Source organism: Martes martes, assembly GCF_963455335.1.
Source record: "Martes martes genome assembly, chromosome: 4".
NCBI lineage: Eukaryota > Metazoa > Chordata > Mammalia > Carnivora > Mustelidae > Martes > Martes martes.
The window spans coordinates 61767395-61788395 of NC_137891.1; the positions used below are offsets into that span (position 1 = coordinate 61767395).

Consider the following 21001-nt stretch of genomic DNA (forward strand, 5'->3'; position numbering starts at 1 on the left):
CAAGAAGCTGAGAACATTCAGGAATGAGGTAGAGAGTATAGGGGGGGTTGGCTAATGCCCAAGGGCTCGTGTAAGGGTTTCAGGACTTTGGCGAGGCATAGGAGCCATGGACAGAATGAGGAAGCTGTGATACGTGTGTGAAGATTAGGAGGGCTGGAGAGAAGGAGTGACCTGGTGTCAGGGGGCTTCGAAGAGTGAACAGAGCTAAAGGCATAATGAGGTGAATCCTGATAGACTCAAAAGAGAGACTGGTGCAGAGGCTGCCAGTGGTTTTTTTGTTAGCAGTTAAGTTATCTCCTTTTAGTTTGTTAGTTTTTTTCATGTATTTTGGGATTTTGTTGGCGGCTTTTGTTCTCCTTTCTTTGGTTTTGTTGTGGGGTGTGTGTGTGTCGGGGGTGGGGTGGGGGCTGAAAGGTTTGCTTTGTCATTTCTTTCCAAGCTCACTCCCCGCCGACCCTTCCGGCCGACCCTTCCTGCCGACCCTTCCGGCCCCTTCTGCCCTTTCCGCCCTTTGGGCCCTTTCCTTGTTGCCCGCGTCAAGGCTGCTGCGGTGGGCTACGTTAGCACCTGGTGTTCTGCGGATCCTCCTTCAACAGAGACGAAGGAACGGTGAAGTGGCACCAGACAGTTTGCAGTTGGTTCTGTACTTGCTGCTCTATACCGTATCCTGTCCGTGTGAATGGGCACCTTCATTCCAGTTGCAGCCCCATGCGGACCCCGGCTCTTTTAGACTTGTTTCACACTAGGGGGACGCCCCTCTCTGCCCCAGGTTCATCCCGTGAGCCTGTCTCTCCTCTCCTAGCCAGGAGGGCGAACGCTGCAAGGCACACTGGGAAATGTAGTTCCAGCGCTACCACACGCCTTTCTCCGACTGCGACAAATTTCAGTCGGATCAAAGATGTAAAGGTAAGAAGAGAATCTAATTTTTAAAAAAATAGTCAGAGCTGGGGAACGTTTTTAGAAGAAGATTGTTTTATAAATCAAAAGATAAATGATGGGGACGCCTAGGTAGCTCAGTTGGTTAAGCGTCTGACTCTTGGTTTGGGCTCAGATCATGGTCCTAGGGTGCTGAGATTGAGCCCATCTGCGCGAGGAGCCTGCTTAAGATTCTCTCCTCTCCCTCTGCCCCTTCATCCCTCTTAAAAAATAAAGAAAAAAGATAAATGATCATATAGTGAATTAAGAGCTCTTAGAAATCAGTTTTTTATTAAGATATAATTGATATGTAACATGATATTAGTTTCAGGTGTACAACATAATGATTCACATTATGTGTGAATGTTGCAGAATTTGTGTATGTGTGTGTATTTGTGTATGTTGCAGAATGACCACAAAAAGTCCAGTTAACATCTATCACCCTGCATAGTTACAAATATATTTTTCTTGTGATGAGAACTTTAAAGATGCACTCTCTCAGCAATTTTCAAATACACAATACACTATTATTATCATAGTCGGCATGCTGTACATGATCTCCCCAGGACTTATTTCTGTTTATAACTGAAATTTTTCCCCTCTCGACCCTTTCACCAATTTCACCCACCCCCTCCTCCTGTCTTCTGTATGTGTTTGGTTGTTTTGCTTCCTTAAATTTCATATATAAGTGAGATCATACAGTATTTACCCTTGTCTGTCTGACTTATTTCACTTAGCATAATGCCCTTGAATGAGCAAATGGCAAGATTTCCTTTTTTTTTATTTCCTTCTTTTTTAAGGCAGAATAATATTTTGCTGTACACATATGCCACATTTTCTTTATCCTCTCACCCATTGATAGACACTTCATTTACTTCCATATCTTGGCTATTGTAAAGCTTCAATGAACATGACGGAGGCAGGTATAGTTTCAAGTTAGTTTTTTCATTTTCTTACAAATTAATTTTTAAATAACCAACACCCAATCGAAAAATCAACAAATACAGACAGTTCACAGGAAAAACCCACAAATATATATATTTTTAATATGTAAAGAATCTAAAAACATCTCCTTGAAAGAGAAGCAAATTAAAGGTATATTAAATATTATTTTCACTTGTCTGTCTCCCAAGATAGGCTCTCAGCTACTCTATCTTTGCATGGTGCTGACCTATCACAAAAGCAGATGGGTCAAAGAAATACTTAACATATATTTGGTGGGTTTCATATCCCTCTGCATTTAAACATGCTGTTCCTTCCTCAAAGAATGTTCTTTGACCATTTGCCATATAGATTTACATCTAACTCCAACTCATCCGTCAAAGCTCAGCTCATCTCACCTTCTCCAGGAAGCCTTCCTTAGTTTACCATCATGACCCTCCTAGTCCTATTAATCTCTCTTCTGGCTTTCTGTGTAATTTTTTTTAAAATTTGATCATATCCTAGTCTCATTGATTTCAGTCATTGATTTACTTGTTCCTTTTCCCAACTACTCTGCGAGAGCGCCAACTCTAATTTGATTTTGCGTTCCCAAGGCCTAGCTCATTGGAAGCATTCAAAGATTCTTTGTTGGACGTATGAATGAAGAATTTGTTACTTCGCTAGATTATACGTAGCTGGTTTAGCAATGCTAGGTTATGTGCTAAGCACTCTCCACTGGGAGGCAGTGTTGTGCAGTGAAAAGCTCAGCTTTGCAAGCCAGAAAACCCGGGTTCCCACACCGTTCTGCCCCCTTCTACCTGCCTTTCCCTGGGCCCTGCGCAATCTTAAGTCGCTGGCAAGACGGGAAGAATGAGCAGAAGAATATTTTCCTTACAGAATTATTGTGCGGAATGTAGATAATTTAGGTAGATCACTTAGGTCAAGTATCCGGCATATTATAGATACATTTCTCATAAGCTAGCTCTTGATTACTTGCTTATATAATAGTCAGCACAATTGCAGGGGAAGGCCTAGATCCAAGAAGTGTTCTTCACAGTCATGCTGCAAATGGTCCTCACTCTTGAAGCTAGCAGTCTACTTCTCACCCCTGTCGGAGGGCTCAGGCTTGGAAGTCCAGGGTTCAGAGTTTTGGGGGCTCCGTAGGACTAGGAGTTCCACGGGGGCTTAAGTAAGTCAAGGGCTTGAGGGACTATTATTGCCAGGCCCTGGTTCAGCTGCATGTGCATTAAATAGATTTTTGTGCACTGGCCTGGGAAACAAGCCACCATCTATAATTCTGTTTCTATGGGGAAAGGCTTTCTGTGTTCCAAACAACCAACTTACTAATGAACTCCTGGAACACAACCTATTTGTCGACGGGGACCGGCTGACTGGGTTTACATGGCTGAGCCAGCCGCCCGAGCGACTGCACAGTGTTGATCTAATTATAAGGAATTCTCTACGGTGACTAATCTAGCTGTGGTCGCCACAATTGAAGAGGAATTTTGAAAAATTGGAGAGTGTTCCACAAAGAACCACAAAGATGATTAAAGGACTGAAGGAAAATCTAGTCTGGTCTCTACAGTTTTAAGAGGACTGTAGAAACGACTCATGTAATAATCACTCTCAAATGAAAAAAGTATTGGATTCTGTACTGTGTCAAGTGCATTGGTCATTTGCTAATTGACAATAAATTCATTCGTAGAGAAGGGAACTGGTGTTTGTTGAACCCTCTCGGGGTATCAGACACTTCGCTGGCCTTTCATATACAGTATTTGAATTTGTCCTCATCGCTACCCTGTCAGAGAGACACCATTATGTCTATTTCACAAACAAGGAAACTGATTTTCAGGGAGATTTCATTTGTCAAAAACCTGATAGCTAATAATGCAGAACATAGATTCAAATCCAGGCCAGATTAATTTCAAAGCCCTTCTAACCAACGTTCTGCCCTATAGCCAGAATGACCTTTCTGAAGTATAAACTCGATGATGTCCTTTTCCTGTGCCCCCACTCTGCTCCCAGGATGAAACTCAAGCCTCTTTACACAGCCAATGGGACCCCGAGAGGCTTGCCTCCTGCACCCTACCCTCATCTCCTGCCATCACCCGTTCCCCTCACCCCCAGGGCTATGTCCAAATATCTTCCCATTTATCTCTTCCTCCCTCTGCTTCCAGCCTCCTAGCCTTCACACACGCGGTTCTCTCTGCTTTCCTGCTTTTCCTCTTCTGTTGATCAACTTTCTTCTTTTCTGTGGATCTCCACTTGTACATGCCTTCTTTTGGAGGCCTTCCTCATGCCTCCAAGTACAGACTAATCGGTCCTTCCCCACCATCTCCCCGGGTATCACATTTCCCATTACCATAGCATTATCACACCAGATTGTAACCGTGTGTTAATTTAGCCTTAAACATGCCCCCCACCCCCGCTGCCACACACATACACCCCTCAATAATGATTTGTTCAACGAATGTTGAATGACCATATCACAAGTTATTTTTATAATAGTCAAAATATTGATATCTACAAAACATTTACCTTTTTTTTTTTAAAGAGGATTTGAGGTTATCCTGATCATAATATGGCTCTCCCTTGTTTTCTGGTCTGTTTTCTTGAGAGGAAGGAAAGAAATACAGCTGCCAGTAGGATGCTGGGTGTTGTGTAAAATGTTCGCATGCCCATGGGAGTGTGTCCCCGGTGCACATTATCCATCATCTGGGTCATGGCAGAAAAGAGATTGAGAACCTTCCAACCTCTTCTAGCTTCAGGAAGGACCCACTGAATCCATTACATTCGAAAGAGCATTGATCCTTGTAACTCCCTCCAGAGAGAAATCTCCAACCCTGTCTGGTGTCAGGCAACCCTTGGGGGAGGGAAATTCTTCCTTTTGTTTAACTCTAATAAGTCCGTTTGTGTGTGTGCTCTTGGCAACAGAGTAAAAGCAGCCATTCCCCTCCGTGCAGTGGTTCCTCTGAAGTTCATGTCCATTGTTGATGCTTCTTAAGTCATCCCAAAGCATTTCCTTTCTAGACTGCATCATCCCAGGTCCTCTAGCCCTTCTTGGCTGGTCACTGAATGACAATTTGGCTTTTGCTGTGAACTCTCTTCAGGTTCTCTCAATCCCATCGAGCTACGGAGACCAGAGCCAGCCCCAGTTCTCTGTTACAGCTCAGATCAGTGCAGAGCCGTGTAGCAATTACCTCATGATACAGACATGCTTTTCATTTGCCACAGTTCTCTGCTTGCATTTTTTTTAATCATCAGAACTGCAGGGTTGTGACAATTCCTCCCGGTCAACGGGCCATCCACTAAAGCTATACTTTCAATTTTCCAGCCAACTGCTTTTGAGTGGCTGGCACCTTGCCTTTGAATATGTTCACTTTTCAGCTCCAAGTGCATAACCCTGAATTTCTCTCTGCTGAACTCCATCCGGCCTGTGTCCCATTATTCCAGCTGACCAGCATTGCCTTCTCTGACTACTCTAGCCTGCAAAAATCTTTTCCTTTTGTGGCACCTCTGGGTTTGAGTTATCAGCTGCTTACTTCCTGTGGGTATTTCCTCTAGATCAGTGCATTAGTCAGATTAAGCTAAATTGTGCTGCTGTAAACCGATCACCCCCTAAATCTCAGTGGCTTAAAACCATGGTTTTGGCTTTTCTTTTCTTATTTGTGCTACATCGCCCACCCTGACCAGCAGAGGGGCTCTGATCATCATGGTCATTCCGCAGTCCAGATTCACAGACGTTCTACCATCTTGGGACACCGTCACCTCTGTGTGAACATTTGGGGTTTGCCGGGGGCAGGGGCACAAAGCGTGGGGGTCAGAAAGTTTCACACATTTCCTCTAGAACATGTCTAGAGGGGATACATGTTCCTTATACTCCAATCTCTTTGGTTAAAGCAAATCACATGATTGTGACTGATTCCAAGGGGATGCATGTTCCGAAGGAGAGAAGAACTGAAGAGAAATCTTGGTATTCATTAGTAAGGTCTCCCACAACCCATGAGATTCTAAGTCTCCTAAACATGGTGATTTGTTTTGTTTTGTTTTATTGTTGTTTCTATATCATCCATAAATTCTTATAAGAAGACTTGTGGATCCTGGGCCCATTTTTCTCCTACTGAGCATCTCTTAAAATATAGAAGCATTTTTCTATTTCATGAGCCAGATTATATAGGAAGATGTTAGGTTAAAGACCAGATTCGCAGCTTTTTAAGATTGAGCCCCTAATATCCACTTTTCCTCTACTGATAAGTGTGCTCTGCAAGACAGGTTTGTTAGGAAACCAGTGGCATGAACTTGTGAGAGACCTCTCTCTCCATCTACCAGATCCACTGCTTGGACAGATGTGCCCTTGTAACTGACATGCAGGTTGCAAATGCAAGAGGAAGAGCTGACCATCCCCAGGGGGTTTTATTTTATTATTATTAATTTTTAAAGATTTTTAAAATTTATTTATTTGACACAGAGAGAGAGAGCGAGTGAGCACACAAACAGGGGGAGCAGCAGACAGAGGGAGAAGCAGACTCCCCACTGAGCAAGGAGCCCAACATGGGGCTCAATACCAGGACCCTGGGATCATGACCTCAGCTGAAGGCAGACACATAACCAACTGAGCCACCCAGGTGCCCCATCCCCAGTGTTTTAAAATCTAAATAAGATAAAGGGATCTGGTAGAGACTTTGAGCACTACAGAAGTTAAAGGACACGGATTACAAAGCAGAGCATCAATCAACCTCAAGGAACTCTATGATCTTGGGAAAGTCATCCCACCCCAGAAGACCTTGTCTCCCGCTCTGTCTCGGAATAGGGTGGGACTTGACCTACACTTCTTAGCTCTAGCTGCTGATCAGAATCCCCTGCGAAACTTTTTTAAAAACAGATCCTTACACTCCCACCTAGACCTTATAAATCATCTAGCTGAAGGAGATAGAATATTCAGAGTTGAGGAGATCATCTCTAATGATATCTTTAAATGTGGACCACCCCACAACTCCAACGTTGTTCTTCTCTAAAACTTATCTCACTCCGGTGCCATCCATTTTCCCAGGACTCTGTGTCTTCAGTTCAAACCTGAGAAACATAAAATCGAATTCGCCATTTTCTTCAGGCCCTAAACCACTCTGTAAATATCCAGATTTCCGGTCGGTGAAAGGTACAACCATCCAACCAATTAATGAAGCCAGGGAAAACTGGATTCATTTTAGATTCCTCCCTCTCCCCACCCAGTTAATCCTTCAGTCCTGAGCATCTCTCTCCTTTATGCCCAGAGTCACGCCGCCCCAGCTCAGGCCATCATCCACTGCCTGGATTATTACACTAGTGTCTTTCTACCTTTCCCTGACTTGGATCTCCCTGATTCCTCCTCCTCCCCCATCCAGATCCCTTGATTTCAGAGTGATCATTCTAACATAAAGAATCTGTTAAAACGTCTTCAATGATTTTCCCTCTGCCTCTAGTTTAAACTCTAAATACCCCTGCATGGCTTTCAAGCTCCTTCAAGCTGTTCTCCTGCCATTTCAGGGCCATTGGCTGTGGCTTCCTGGTTCGCAGTATACCCTACAGCAACATCGGCTACCAGCGGTTCCTGAATTTGGTTCTCTCCAACAGAAATCCTCTTCCCACATCTGCTTTCTGGATATGACCTGCCCACTGCTAGCTGTGGGAAGACTTCACAGTCTCCTCCCAGAAAACTAACCAACCTCTCCTTTGCATCCACTGAACTCTGCTCACACTTCCATTATAGAATTGGATTGGATTATAATGGCTTCTCTGCACATCCACCCCCGACCTCCTAACCACCCCCAAATAGAAGCTACTAAGGGCCTGGAACACTGCCTGGCAAAAAACCACAAATACATGACGAACATATGAATGAATGAGTGAATGAACGACCCTGTCAGTTCTAAACGTCCTGTAAGTCCATGTATGCTTCAGTGCAAAATATGAAGTAGAAGATCAAATTCCATGGTGAAATGAACACCTGGGTAATGACTTGCAGCAAGGTGGGTATGAACAGAGGTCTGAGCAGAAGAGAAAGAAGTAGGGAGTGGGCGGCCCAGAGCAGGGAAAGGAAGACTGAGAAAGTCATGGGGTTGCAGCCCAGGAAAATAACATCTTGACCCCACCTCTGCTCACTGTGATCCTTAGTGCTGAAGTTGTGTGGGGAGACTGAGCTAAGTGAAGTGGCCAGAAAATTAAGATCTACTTGATTGAAAGTCAGTGAATAGTATGATTTCACAGAATAATGGCCTGAGTTCTTAAAGCAAATTATTTTCACTTCCAGCCACTTTTCTCTGACCTTCTCCTCAAGGATTGACATGTGCTAAGCCTAAAAAAAAGCAGAACTATCCTTAGAAAAACTAAAAAATGCACAACTCTCAAAGTCAAGAAACCTTCCAATTGGCGTTTCCTTGGAGGAAAGCTTCATTGACGGGCCCCTTAATGCTCTTGCAAGGACCAGGACTCAAATATGTGACTTCTGTGGCCCAAGCCATCATCACCATAAGAAATGTCTCTCTTTTAATATGTTTCTTGTTTAAACAAACCTTAGAGGACTGTTTGGTGCCAGATTCTTAGAATTGGCCGTACAATGAATTTTTTTTTCTTGAATGTTTATGCTGCCCAGCCTGTAGAATTTAACTTAACAAAGAAGGTTTAGTGTAAGGTAGCCATGTGGATGAATAGTTTTTTTGTGTGCTTGCTAAAAATGGGGGCTCCAAAGAACAAATCGAAAACCCATTAGGAATAATTCTGCTTTACCCAGTGATGGGCAGAAATCATGCAGGGAAAGGGAGGAAATTATAAAAAACCTTATTCTAAAGAAGCAACAGAGTCAAATGTCATCAAAGAACTGGGAAACCAAAACCAGACCAGCCAACAGCCAACAGCTTAGCTATAGGAACGAGACGCCACAACCAGCTCTCTGTCTCTCCTGTGTTTCTGTCTCTCCCATACACACACACACACACGCACGCACACACACACACACACACACTTCACAAATGGAATTTACTCCATCAGAACTGTGTCAGGGCAGAGAACCTCTTTTGGTTTGATACTTAAACTTGGCGATAATTACTGGTATGAAATTCTTAGGCAGCAAAGAACAGCAAGCGGTGTTACTATGATCCGCCACGTCCTAAGTGTTTCACTCTAAAAAGCAGCAGGAAAGATGCTAACATGGGCTATATGGTGGTTTTAGGCCATCTCTCCCTTTGGGCAACCCACCACCAGCACCACCACCGCCACTTTTGCTCTATATCCACCACGGCGCAGATCCACAACCAAGAAGAAGAAACCCCAAAGCCAAATAACAAGATCATGGAAATTCTTTCTGCCCATGAACCTCAGTCTGCAGCCTCTGCTAGTGGAAGGGATTGGGTCAGGTCAACAGGAGGAAAAATCTCTTCTGACCTCAACCTTTTTTACTCTGGTTCCTCACAGACTTTGGATGAGGTATGGAGTCCTGTCCTGGGTGTGGCCCCAGATACAGAGCGGTCCCCTAATCGGGACAGTGGAATATGTGGGTTCAGTAGTGGTCGATGTTCCTGCCATTCCCTTACTTTACTATGAACTTGCAGCTTTTTTCAAGGTTGCTTATTATGCTAAGATATAGGTTCTTTGGAAAGGTTGACGATTACTCTGTGAACTTCAGTTAGGCCAGTAACAGCGGAATTGTATCTGACTTGTCTGAAGTACATCCTTCTAAGGAGATGCCCGTGTTCTACCAGCCAATGCCCCTTCCCAACAGAGCTGTCCTTTGTCATCCACACTGTCACCCCCATCTTCTCTCTATCACTCAGCCTCACACCCACCCTGGTAATCTACTCTGGCTGCCATAACAAGATACCATACCCTGTGGGGGGTATGGTATCTTGTTACACCTATGGTACCCTTGTCATAACAAGATACCATACCCTGATTTCTCACAGTTCTGGAGGCTGGGAAGTCCAAGATCAAAGTGCTGGCAAGGGACCTTCCAAGGTATGTTCTGAGGCCTCCCCTCTTGGACTTTATGTGGTCGTCTTCCCCCTGTGAGCTCACGCAACCTCTTCTTTGTACTCAAGTTGGGTGTGTGTTAGATGGGGGTTGTGGGAAAGAGAATGAAAATAAGAAAAAGAAAGCAGAAACTCTCTAGGGTTTCCTCCTTTTATAAGGACCTGGATCAGAGCCTGAACTTCAGGACTTTAAATACCGCCAGAAAAGCCCTGTGTCCACATAAGTCATCTTTAGGAGTTAGAGCTTCAAAATGTGAATTTAAAGAAGACACAGTTCAGTCTATAGCATCACCCTGGCTGCCTCCCTCCCACCTTGCTTCCTACTTACCTTTGGCTCTAGCAACTTAGTGGCAGTAACAGGAGAAGATATGAGAGGAAATGATATGAGATATGAGAGGAAAAGAACTAGGGAAATGGTTTTTGCTGTCTCTACAGCACAGAAAGGCATGTAGAAACAGGAAATGGATTAACTGAAGTGAATGGTACCACCATTTGTTTAATTTTACAGGCTTAAAACCCAAGACTGGTACTTTAACTCTGGACCCCTCTGGTATCAGTTAGCTATAGCTGAGTGACAAACAGCTCCCAATTTTAATATTTAAAACAGCATTCATTTATTATCACTCAATTATCTAGCGCTTACTTGGATTTTGCCTGGACCAGGCTGGGCTCATTGGGCCATTCCTTCTAGCTTGTAGCCTCCAGGATGCTCTGCTTCTTGGAGTACTCCACATTGTCTCTCATCTTTCTCAGACCAGTAGGCCCTTGTGGGTATGTTCCTTTTATGATGGTGGCTGAGGCTCAAAAGCAAAGCAGAAACACACAATGTCGCTTAAAGCCCAGACTTGGAACGGCACACTGGCATTTCTGTTTATGTCATTGGCTAAAGCAGGCCACATACTCAAGCCCAAGTCAACAGTGTAGACGCAGGAAGGGGTGAAATATTCAATATACCACAGCTTCCCCTTCTTTACTTCCCATAGCTGACCCTTTACATGGGCTTATGTTATCCCCTCCATCTCCTGAATAGGTCTACTTCTTACCCTCTCCTCCGTCTCCATCCCGGTCTGAGCTGTCATGTTCTACCTGTACTCGGCAACAGCCTCCTAACTGGCCTCTGAGTAACCAATCTTGGACCTAACCTTCAAAATTATTTTTTTCAAATTTGCCAATCTGCTCATTTCACTTCCTATGACTCGTCTTGGTTCTGAAGATAAAGACAAAAGTTTCTTATATCAGCTAGGGCCTAATGTAATCTGACAGCCACCAACTTTTCCACCTCACCTCGGAACCCACTTCCTCTCATTCTCTGTGTTTCAGCTCAGTGCCTTTCTTCTAGCCCTTTGTTAAGTGCCGGGCTTTCTGTCACTTCCGGGCATTTAGAATGCTGTTTCTGTGTGTCGAACCCTAGCCTCTACCCCTGCCCTCTTAATTCTTTTTTTTTTTTTAAGATTTTATTTATTTATTTGACAGAAAGAGAGAGCAATCACAAGCAGGCAGAGAGGCAGACAGAGGGAGAGGGGGAAGCAGGCTCCCTGCTGAACAGAGAACCCGATGAGGGGCTCGATCCTAGGACCCTGAGATTATGACCTGAGCCAAAGGCAGAGGCTTAACCCACTGAGCCACCCAGGCGCCCCTGCCCTCTTAATTCTGATTTATCCTTCAGATCACAACTTGAACATCCCTTCTTCAAGAAAGACTTCCTCAATACCTTTGACCACATCAGTGTATTATTTTAGAAAGTCTCATATCGGGCACCTGGGTGGCTCAGTGGGTTAAGCCGCTGCCTTCGGCTCAGGTCATGATCTCGGGGTCCTGGGATCGAGTCCCGCATCGGGCTCTCTGCTCGGCAGGGAGCCTGCTTCCCTCTCTCTCTCTCTGCCTGCCTCTCTGCCTACTTGTGATCTCTCTCTGTCAAATAAATAAATAAAATCTTAAAAAAAAAAAGTCTCATATCATCATGCACCTTTACTTCACATCACTTTTTACATTTTGTCATGATGCGTTTCTTTGTGAGATCATTTAATTAATGTCTTATCTCCCCAATCACCAGGGGTAAACTCCATGAACATAGGCACCATTTCTATTTTTGGTAATCATTATATCTCAGTGCCTAACATGGTGCTTGGTACATGGGGAGAACTCAAGGCATTTATGCTGAATTAATGAATGAACAAACTGGTCCAAACAATCAAAGAAACAAAACTAACTCTTTTCAGGGTGCCTGGTGGCTCAGTCCATTAAGCATCCGATGCTTGATTTCGGCTCAGGTCAGGATCTCAGGGTCGTGAGCTCGAGCCCTGCATTGGGTTCTGCACTGGGTATGCAGCCTGCTTAAGATTCTTTCTCTCCCTCTGCCCTTGCCTGCCCTCTAACCAACCCCCCACCAAAAAAAACAAAACAAACCTAAGTCTTTTCATTTTCTTTCTCAAGAACCTGAGAACACTCATATACTTTTTATTAAGATTTAACACAGACATAGTTCAGAGAAAAATGTAATCCAGGACAAATTATAATTTCACAGAACATTCAAGAAATTTTTAGCCACAGACTGTTTCTCTCTGTATCCCTTCCTATACTTAATCCAGGTTTAGTCTGACAGAAAAAAAATATTCCAAGATCTAGGGACCCTTTTCTATGTTTCACTTCATGTGTGAGTCTATGACTGCTGAGTAGACCTATTATAGAGCATGAATTCCTCTAAAAACAAAACAAAACTATGATTGATTACATGTTAAAGGAAGACAGTATTATTCATATTTTTTGTTGACAATTATCTTTACTATTCTCAATTCCAACCAACAATTCTGTATTATTAGCATGATGGTAGACTGTTGCATTGACAGCTGCTGTTAGTGGTCTCCCTTTAACCATGCTCTTTTCAATGTGACTTTGTGGTTCACCAAGAGATGGAGTCTGTTTTCCCACCCCTTGAATCTGGGCTGGTCTTCTTATTTACTTTGGCTAATAGAATGCAATGGAAGTGATACTGAGTCAGTTATGATGAACACATGTCTCAAGAAACCTTGCATGCTTCTGTTCTTGGACTTCTACTATTCCATAAAAATGAGCCCAGGTTAACCTGTTGGAGGATGAGAGGCTATGTGGAGCAGTGTCAAGTTGTCACAACCAAGGCAATTCTTGATCAGCTCCCTGCCAACCTCCAAGCAGAGAGCAGCCAAGATTGCCTTGGATCACAGAACTCTGCTCAGCCAACTTACAGATTCCCAAGTTAGATAAGTGCTTCTTGTTTTAATTTGGCATGGTTTTTATGTGGCAATAACTAACTGAGACAATGTTTAAAGCAATATAACTAGGTTTCTAAGAGAAATTACTACTACCTCACACTTTTTGCTCCTGCTCCCAAATCATAGACTATCCAGAAAGACATATCTGGGTTTAAATCTTCTCTAAAGCATTTATTAATCAGATGGCTTTGGGTAAGTTAATTAAATAGTTCTAAGCTTCACATTCCTTACTTATAAAATAGAGTTAATAATACTGGGAAGGGATCTATTATCCTTTAATATTTTCTGTTCCTTGCTCTGAGTTTCAGATCCCCAAATTTTTAGGTGGGCACATAGCTCCTCTCTAGGTGATTTTATGTGACTAAGTTCTGGCCAATGAGCTCTAAATGAAATATGATGTAGTAGAACTCTTCCTAAGGAAGCTGGTACAGTTACTTTGCCCCCTTTTCCTTCATCTTTTTCTCTCTGATGACATCATAACTACTAGCCGATGATAAGGGAGAAAGCTATAGTCCCAGAGGACTTTGTAAAGCAGAACTGTGAAACCAACACCTCAGTGCCTACCTCTGTATTTTTATGCAAGAGAAACAAAATTCTCCCTTGTTTAAGACATTGCCATTTTAGGGGCACCTGGGTGGCTCAGTCGTTAAGCATCGGCCTTCGGTTCAGGTCATGATCCCAGTGTCCTGGGACCAAGTCCCACATCAGGCTCCCTGTTCAGCAGGAAGCCTGCTTCTCCCTCACCCTCTCCCTCTGCTTGTGTTCCCTTTCTCGCTGTGTCTCTCTCTCCCTGTCAAATAAATAAATAAAATCTTAAAAAAAGACATTGTCATTTTAGGAGGCACCTGGCTGGCTCGGTCCATGGAGCACGCAACTCTTGATCGATCTTAGGGTTATGGGTTTGAGCCCCATGTTGGGTGTAGAGATTACTTAAAAACAAATTTTTTTAAAAGATTTTATTTTTTTTATTTGACACAGATCACAAGTAGGCAGAGAGGCAGGCAGAGAGAGAGGAGGAAGCAGGCTCCCTGCTGAGCAGAGAGCCCGATATGGGTCTTGATCCCAGGACCCTGAGATCATGACCTGAGCCGAAGGCAGAGGCTTAACCCACTGAGCCACCCAGGCACCCCTAAAAACAAATTTTTTAAAAAGGCATTGTTATTTTAAGTTCCTGTGACTCACAATTGAACCTAGTCCGGCTAATAAAAAGAAATTTATTGGTGGTTTATTGTGAGTGAGGTGACAATGTAAGTGCTTGGCATCATGCCTAGGACCCAGTAAATGACAATGAAGAAGTGTAGCTCATATTAATTTTTTTCTTGGTAGTAATAGTAGAGGCAATACCAACATACCTCCCTGGCTAACGCTGAGATAAAACTGGCAATATCACTGAAGTCAGCTAAAGTTATGGCTGTAGTCACGTTTACACAATAGTGAAGATCCATGACATGGGTTTGTTGATCATTTTCTCTTAAAGAATTTCCTTCTTAACTCATTCGTTACTAAAATAACAGTTTTATCTTAATGAAATTTAGGAAACAGATGTATATTCACAATGATAGTGCAGCACTCCCTTTGTCAAAGTTTTTTTTTTTTTTAAGATTTTATTTATTTATTTGACACACAGAGAGAGAGAGAGGGATCACAAGTAGGCAGAGAGGCAGGCAGAGAGAGGTGGGGGTGGGGGAATCAGGCTCCCTGCTGAGCAGAGAGCCTGGTGTGGTGCTTGATCCCAGAACCCTGAGATCATGACCTGAGCCGAAGGAAGAGGCTTAACCCACTGAGCCACCCAGGTGCCCCCCCTTTGTCAAAGTTTTAACTCACTAATGTAGTAAGCCTAACAGAGATGGCAAAACAGAAAAGGGTTTCGAGCAGGCTCTATATAGTTCTCTTTCCCTCATAAACATTCCAGAAGTCTATTAAAATGCAATCTTCATATGAACTTGAAAAACAATGTTATACATAAAATATTATATTCACTAAGATAATATAGCTTATTACTAAATTATCCATCAGCTTTAAAATACTGAACAACTTCATTTTAGATATTGGAAGAAGAAATACTTTTTAGAAAACTATTACCATTGTAACTCTGCCATTAGCTCCTTTGGTATTCCCTACTGTGAAGATCATTATTTTGAGCCTTGGAAAGTCAGCAAAAAGGCATGCAGAACCTCCCCCAGCACTGAATCAATTTTTTAAGACAAATTTTCCTCAGAAATATGGTGAAACACAGAGAAGTCATTCATAATGAGTTCCTCAAGCAAAAATTCTTTTTAATTATTCTGACATTGGAAAAAGAACTCACAGAGAAATACTGTTCATAGTGGATTCCATATAGCATTTGATACTTATGTGTCATTACCAAAGTAACTAACAGGTCCCTATTTAACTGGAATGGGGCTTTTCCCATTAAGGTGCCTTTTTAAATTAATCAATTACAGAAGCCTATTGTGAAGACTTTTAAGTAAGTAAGATTCCCTCTGGAAATCGACAGAGATTTTTGAAATGCCTATTAAGGAAAGTTGGTTAGAAAATTGCACAAAAGCCTAAACTAATTAGACAGTAAAGTTAAGAAAAGGTTTCAAGGTATAAGTAGACTTGAGATTTCTTAAGAAAGGATGGCAGTCTGACTAGTGAGAAACAAGAGTACATGAGGAACATAAGTTAAGGCAGGAAGTAGGGTAGCCTGTGGACAAGTTGCCTCTCAGTAGTGGCCAGTGGGATATTAGCTGGAAATAGTAGAACCTAAGACTGGGAATGCAGACTGTGACATTGTGGACAGCATAGTACCAGATGTTGTCTCTAATTCACTCATAATTGGTAATCATTAAAGTGTTTTTAACAGAAAGATAAAAAGAAATCAATGCTGAGTTCACTGGGTGAATTCTACCAAATATTTATAGAAAAGTTAATCCAATTATTCATGAATTCGTCTAAAAATTTGTGAGTGAAAGTGTACTTCCCAACTCATTCTATGAGATCATTCTAGAGGTATTACTTTAATACCAAAACCAGGAAAAGGCATCACAAGAAAAGAAAATTATAGACTGATATCCCTCATGATTATAAATGCAAAAATCTTTAAGAGAACACGAGGAAATAAAATCTAGCATCCTATAAAAAGATTATCTTCCATGACCAAAAGGGATTTATCCCAGGAATGCAAGGTTAGTTGAACATTAAAAAAAAAAAAAAATCAAGCTATGTTGCCATAACGATAGAATAGCAAACAGTAACAATAGCCACGTCTTTTTTTTTTTTTTAAGAATTTATTTATTTATTTGACAGACAGAGATCACAAGTAGGCAGAGAGGCAGACAGAGAGAGAGGAAGGGAAGCAGGCTCCCTGCTGAGCAGAGAGCCCGATGCGGGGCTAGATCCCAGGACCCTGAGATCATGACCTGAGCCGAAGACAGAGGCTTTAACCCACTGAGCCACCCAGGTGCCCCAATAGCCACATATCTTAATAAATGCAAAATAAGTATTTGAAAAAACAAACCCTCACGATAAGAAAAAAAATCAACAAACTAGGAAGAGCAGCTAACTTCCTTAACCTGATAAAAGCCATTTAGAAAAACCCATGGCTAACATCATGGCCACTGGTAAAAGACTGGATGCTTTCCTCCTAAGATCAGGGAGAAAGTGAGGCTCTCACCAGTTCTATTCAGAATTGTAACTGAGGTTCTAGCCAGGGCAATCAGGCAAGAAGAAGAAATAAAAGGCATGCCAGTTGAAAAATAAGTAAAACTATTTGCAAGTGACATGATCCTGTATGCTGAAATACTAAGGAACACACTTAGACATATCCCATTAAAACTAATAAAAAATTCAGCAAGATTGTAGGATATAGGATCAATATGCAAAATCAATTTTATTTTTATACAACGAGAAATCCAAATATGAAATTTAAAAAAGCATTCTGCTTATGAAAGCATCAAAAGGAATTAAATACTTAGGAATAAATTTAACAAAAGAAGTGTAAAATGTATACTCCGAATACTGCGAAAATTGTTGCAAGAGGTTAAGAATGATCTAAGTAAATGGAAAGCCATCCCGTGTTCATGAATCAGAAGACAATATTGTGAAGGCAGTAATATTTACCAAATTAACCTACAAATTTAATGCAATAGTTACCAGAATCCCAGCTGTCATTTTTGTAGAAATTAACAAACTGATCCTAAAATTCATATGAAAACTCAAAGGACTTAGAATAGCCAAAACAATCTTGAAAAAGAAGAAAAAAGTTGAAGGGCTCACATTTTTCAGTTTTAAAACTTAATTTTTTAAATTAAGACTGTTGTTGTGGCATAAGAATGCATACACACACACACACACACGCATAAAGTAAAATTGAGAATCCAACAAAAATCCTCACATTTATGGTCAATGGCTTTTTAAGAAGGTTGTCAGAACAATTCAATAGATAGTCTTTTCAACAAATAGTACTGGGACAACTGGATATCTACATGCAAAAGAATGAAGTTGGACCCCTTCCTTATACCATATATAAAAACTAACTAAACATGGATTAAAGACATCAACGTAAGAGCTAAAAGATAAGCTCTTAGAAGGAAACAAAGGCTAAATCTTATCTTGGCTTTGGCAGTGGTTCCTTAGATATGACACCAAAAGCACAAGCAATCAAAGGGAAAAAAATAGGTAAATTGGACTTCCTCAGAATTAAAAACTTTTATTCATTAAAGTACACCATCAGGGAATTGAATAGACAAAGCACAGAATAGCAGAAAGTATATGCAGATCATATATGTGATAAGAGACTTATATCTAAAATACATAATATTCTAGTCAATAGCAACAAATAATCCAATTAAAAAAATAGGCGAAGGATATGAATAGACAGATCTCCAAAGAAAATATACAGATGGCTAATAAGCACATGAAAAAATGCTCAACATCATTAGTCCTAAGGGAAATGCAAATCAAAACCATGAGGGCTCTTTACACACACTAGTTTGGCTAGAATAGAAAAGACAGGGAATAACAAATGTTGACAACAATGTGCAGAAATTGGTGTCCCCATATACTGCTGGAAGGAAGGAAGATAGTGCAGCCATTTTGGAAAAACAGTGTGGCAGTTCCTCAGAAAATTAAGCATAGAGTTACCCTATGTTCTAGCAATTCCTCTCCTAAGTATATACCCAAGAAAAATGAAAATATGACCCCACACAAAAACTTGTAAATGAATGGGCATACAGTAATATCCATAATGGTCGAAAGGTGGAAGCAATCCAAATGTTCGTCAACTGATCCGTGGATAAACAGAATGTGGTACGTCTACATTCTACACCACGGATGACCCTCAGGAACAATATGCTAAGGGACAGAAGCCAGTCACAAAAGACCACAGTGTCTGACTCCATTTATATGAAAAGCCCAGACTCGGGAACTCTATAGAGACAGAAAGCAGATTAGTGATTGCTAGTGCTGGATGAAGAGATGAGAGGGTTGGGAGGTGAGATTGAAGGGGCACGGCTTCTCTTCGGGATGATAAAAATGTCTAAAATTGATTGTGGTGATGACTGCACAACTCTGTGGGCATACTAAAAAAACCCACTAAATTGTTTTTAAAAATCAGCTCTGTGTTTGAGGGAGATCACTGTGATGGGAGTGGAGAAAAGCAGAAAGCACAGAGCCCTCTTCTAAGCTAGACCCTAGAAGACCACTTGTCGTCAGGCCTTCTCTCTCTTCACTCTCCGCGTCATTCCCCTAAAATACAATTACAATACACTTAGTCTCACATCTATGCTTGATAAATTGATGAATATGCTAGAGGGCAAGGCTTCGGAAAAGGAGATTATAAAAGGAGCTAAACTCTTCAGTGATCACTATTATTCAAGTCACCAAGGGAAAAGACCCATTTCTCAATGGTTTCCTTAAAGATGAAGAACTTTTTTGTTCTTTTTAAGTAAGTTCTACCCCAACACGGGAGCCAGCCAGGTACCCCTGAAGGTAAAGAATTTAAACTTAGATTCTGGGCAAGAAGTATTTAGTCAATATAGAGCCTCAGACTAAATGGTGAGTAAGTTTCTGTTTTGTGCCCAACACATAGTAGTCCGCAGCAATGTTTTTAAAGATAAATTAAATGAATGAATTTTAAGAATAAAAATAGACTTTATGATAAATGTTATATAAACATGGCCAAGAAAAACATTGTGAAATGAGAAAATAACACATAATCTTAAACTGGAGATGGAGAAAAAATTAAGAATGAAGAGGAAGTAGTATTCAACCATTTAACAAGATAGCAAGCCTCTGAGTTACCTCATGAGTTCTTCCATCTTTTTCAGAGAAAACAATTAGAAAGAAAAATAAACAATAGGTTGTAAAGTTATATAAAGGAGTAAGAATATTGCACTTTAAGAATCCAAATGAGAGGGGCGCCTGGGTGGCTCAGTGGGTTAAAGCCTCTGCTTTCGGCTCAGGTCATGATCCCAGGGTCCTGGGATGGAGCCCCACATCGGGTTCTCTGCTCAGCAGGGAGTCTGCTTCCTCCTCTCTCTATGCCTATGTCTTTGCCTACTTGTGATCTCTGTCTGTCAAATAAATAAATAAAATCTTAAAAAAAAAAAAGAATCCAAAAGAGACAAAAACCAATTAATGTAATCCATCACACCAACAGTTTAAAGAAGGAAATTCATATGATCATTTTCAATAGATACAGAAAAAGCATTTGACCAGGTCCAATACCCATTCATGACAGAAGCTCTCTCAGCAAACTAGAAATAGAGGGAGATTTCCTCAGCTTGGGAAAGAATAAAAAAGGAAATTATACAACCCAGAAACCAAAGACTTTTACGGATGCAGAGAGAAAAAAGTTGTTTCTCATGCAAAAATTTACCAAGGTAAAAAGTGCAATAGAGGTAAAAGAGATTAAGTACACAAATAAAGAAGTAAAAACAAACAAAAAAATAAAATAAAAAGGAAAATAAAGTAAAACAAGAATAAGAATCTGTCTTCAATATCCAAAATCAAATATAATAGTCATAAGAAACACCACCCTGGGACAGGCATGGTGTCCCCCAGCTAGTTCCAGCCAGAGAGATCTGGTTTCTCCCATCTAGAGAGCTCCTGTTCTTTGTCCTAGGGAGTAATTAGGAAATTGGGAAGAAATAAGCCCAAGATTCGGGGATTACTAACAGCCATCTCACAGGAATGATGATTAAAATATTGTGATTAAAAATCAAGGACTTTTAGCCCCTCTGCTGATTACAAAGTGATTAGTAGGGATTACTGTGAGATTAACAATGTTTGCAAGGAAGATGATTTGATTCATTCCAGGCGTTAGGGACAGAGGTGACAGATGGTTTAGTTACACCAAGAGAAACTGTAAAACACACAGTAAAAGGCAGTTGGATTCTTATTCTCTTTCATTTGAAGAAGAAAAAATAGCTCTTGATGGGTGAGGACATGTTGTTTAAAGTTATATAAGGCTTACATCATACCTTTTCAATTTGTCAGGAGTGCAAAAACGAGGTGATTAGTTTCTGTCTGGGAGGAATGGAGAGATCCAGATAATGACAACATTAAGGCTAGGGTGCCCGTTTTGTCCTTTCTGTATTAATTAAAAGTCTTTGACGAGATTTATGATGTGAGCTCACTTGCTTGATTTACTATTTAGACAGGTGTGGAAGGAAATAGAGTAGTTTAGAGGTTTAAACTAGTACTTGCATATGCAGATGACATGTTAACGATTTTATCAACGGATGAGTCCATAAAAACCATCCCTTGAATTTTTGAAACATATGTCTAAAGCAGCTGGTTCTAAAATAAGGTTAAGAGCAACTATTTGCTTGATAGGGCTGACAAATAGGAACAGGTGATTGTCTTGGAAGAGGCTGTTGTTTAAAAATGAACCAATTGGGAGTTTAGGAGCACTTGGGGAGAGTCAAAACA

At 41.3% G+C, this 21001-nt stretch overlaps 1 protein-coding gene across 1 annotated transcript in view; it reads right to left on the minus strand.

Moving 5' to 3' along the window:
* Window positions 1-424: 424 nt before the first annotated feature.
* Window positions 425-21001, minus strand: part of LOC308341601 (molecular chaperone MKKS-like) — a gene marked incomplete at its 3' end in the record, with an annotated part of 44194 nt that continues 23617 nt past the window's right edge. The window contains exon 3 of the mRNA XM_080801647.1: window positions 425-587. Within this exon, the coding sequence (XP_080657773.1) occupies window positions 425-587 (163 nt within the window). The remainder of the gene's footprint in view (window positions 588-21001) is intronic.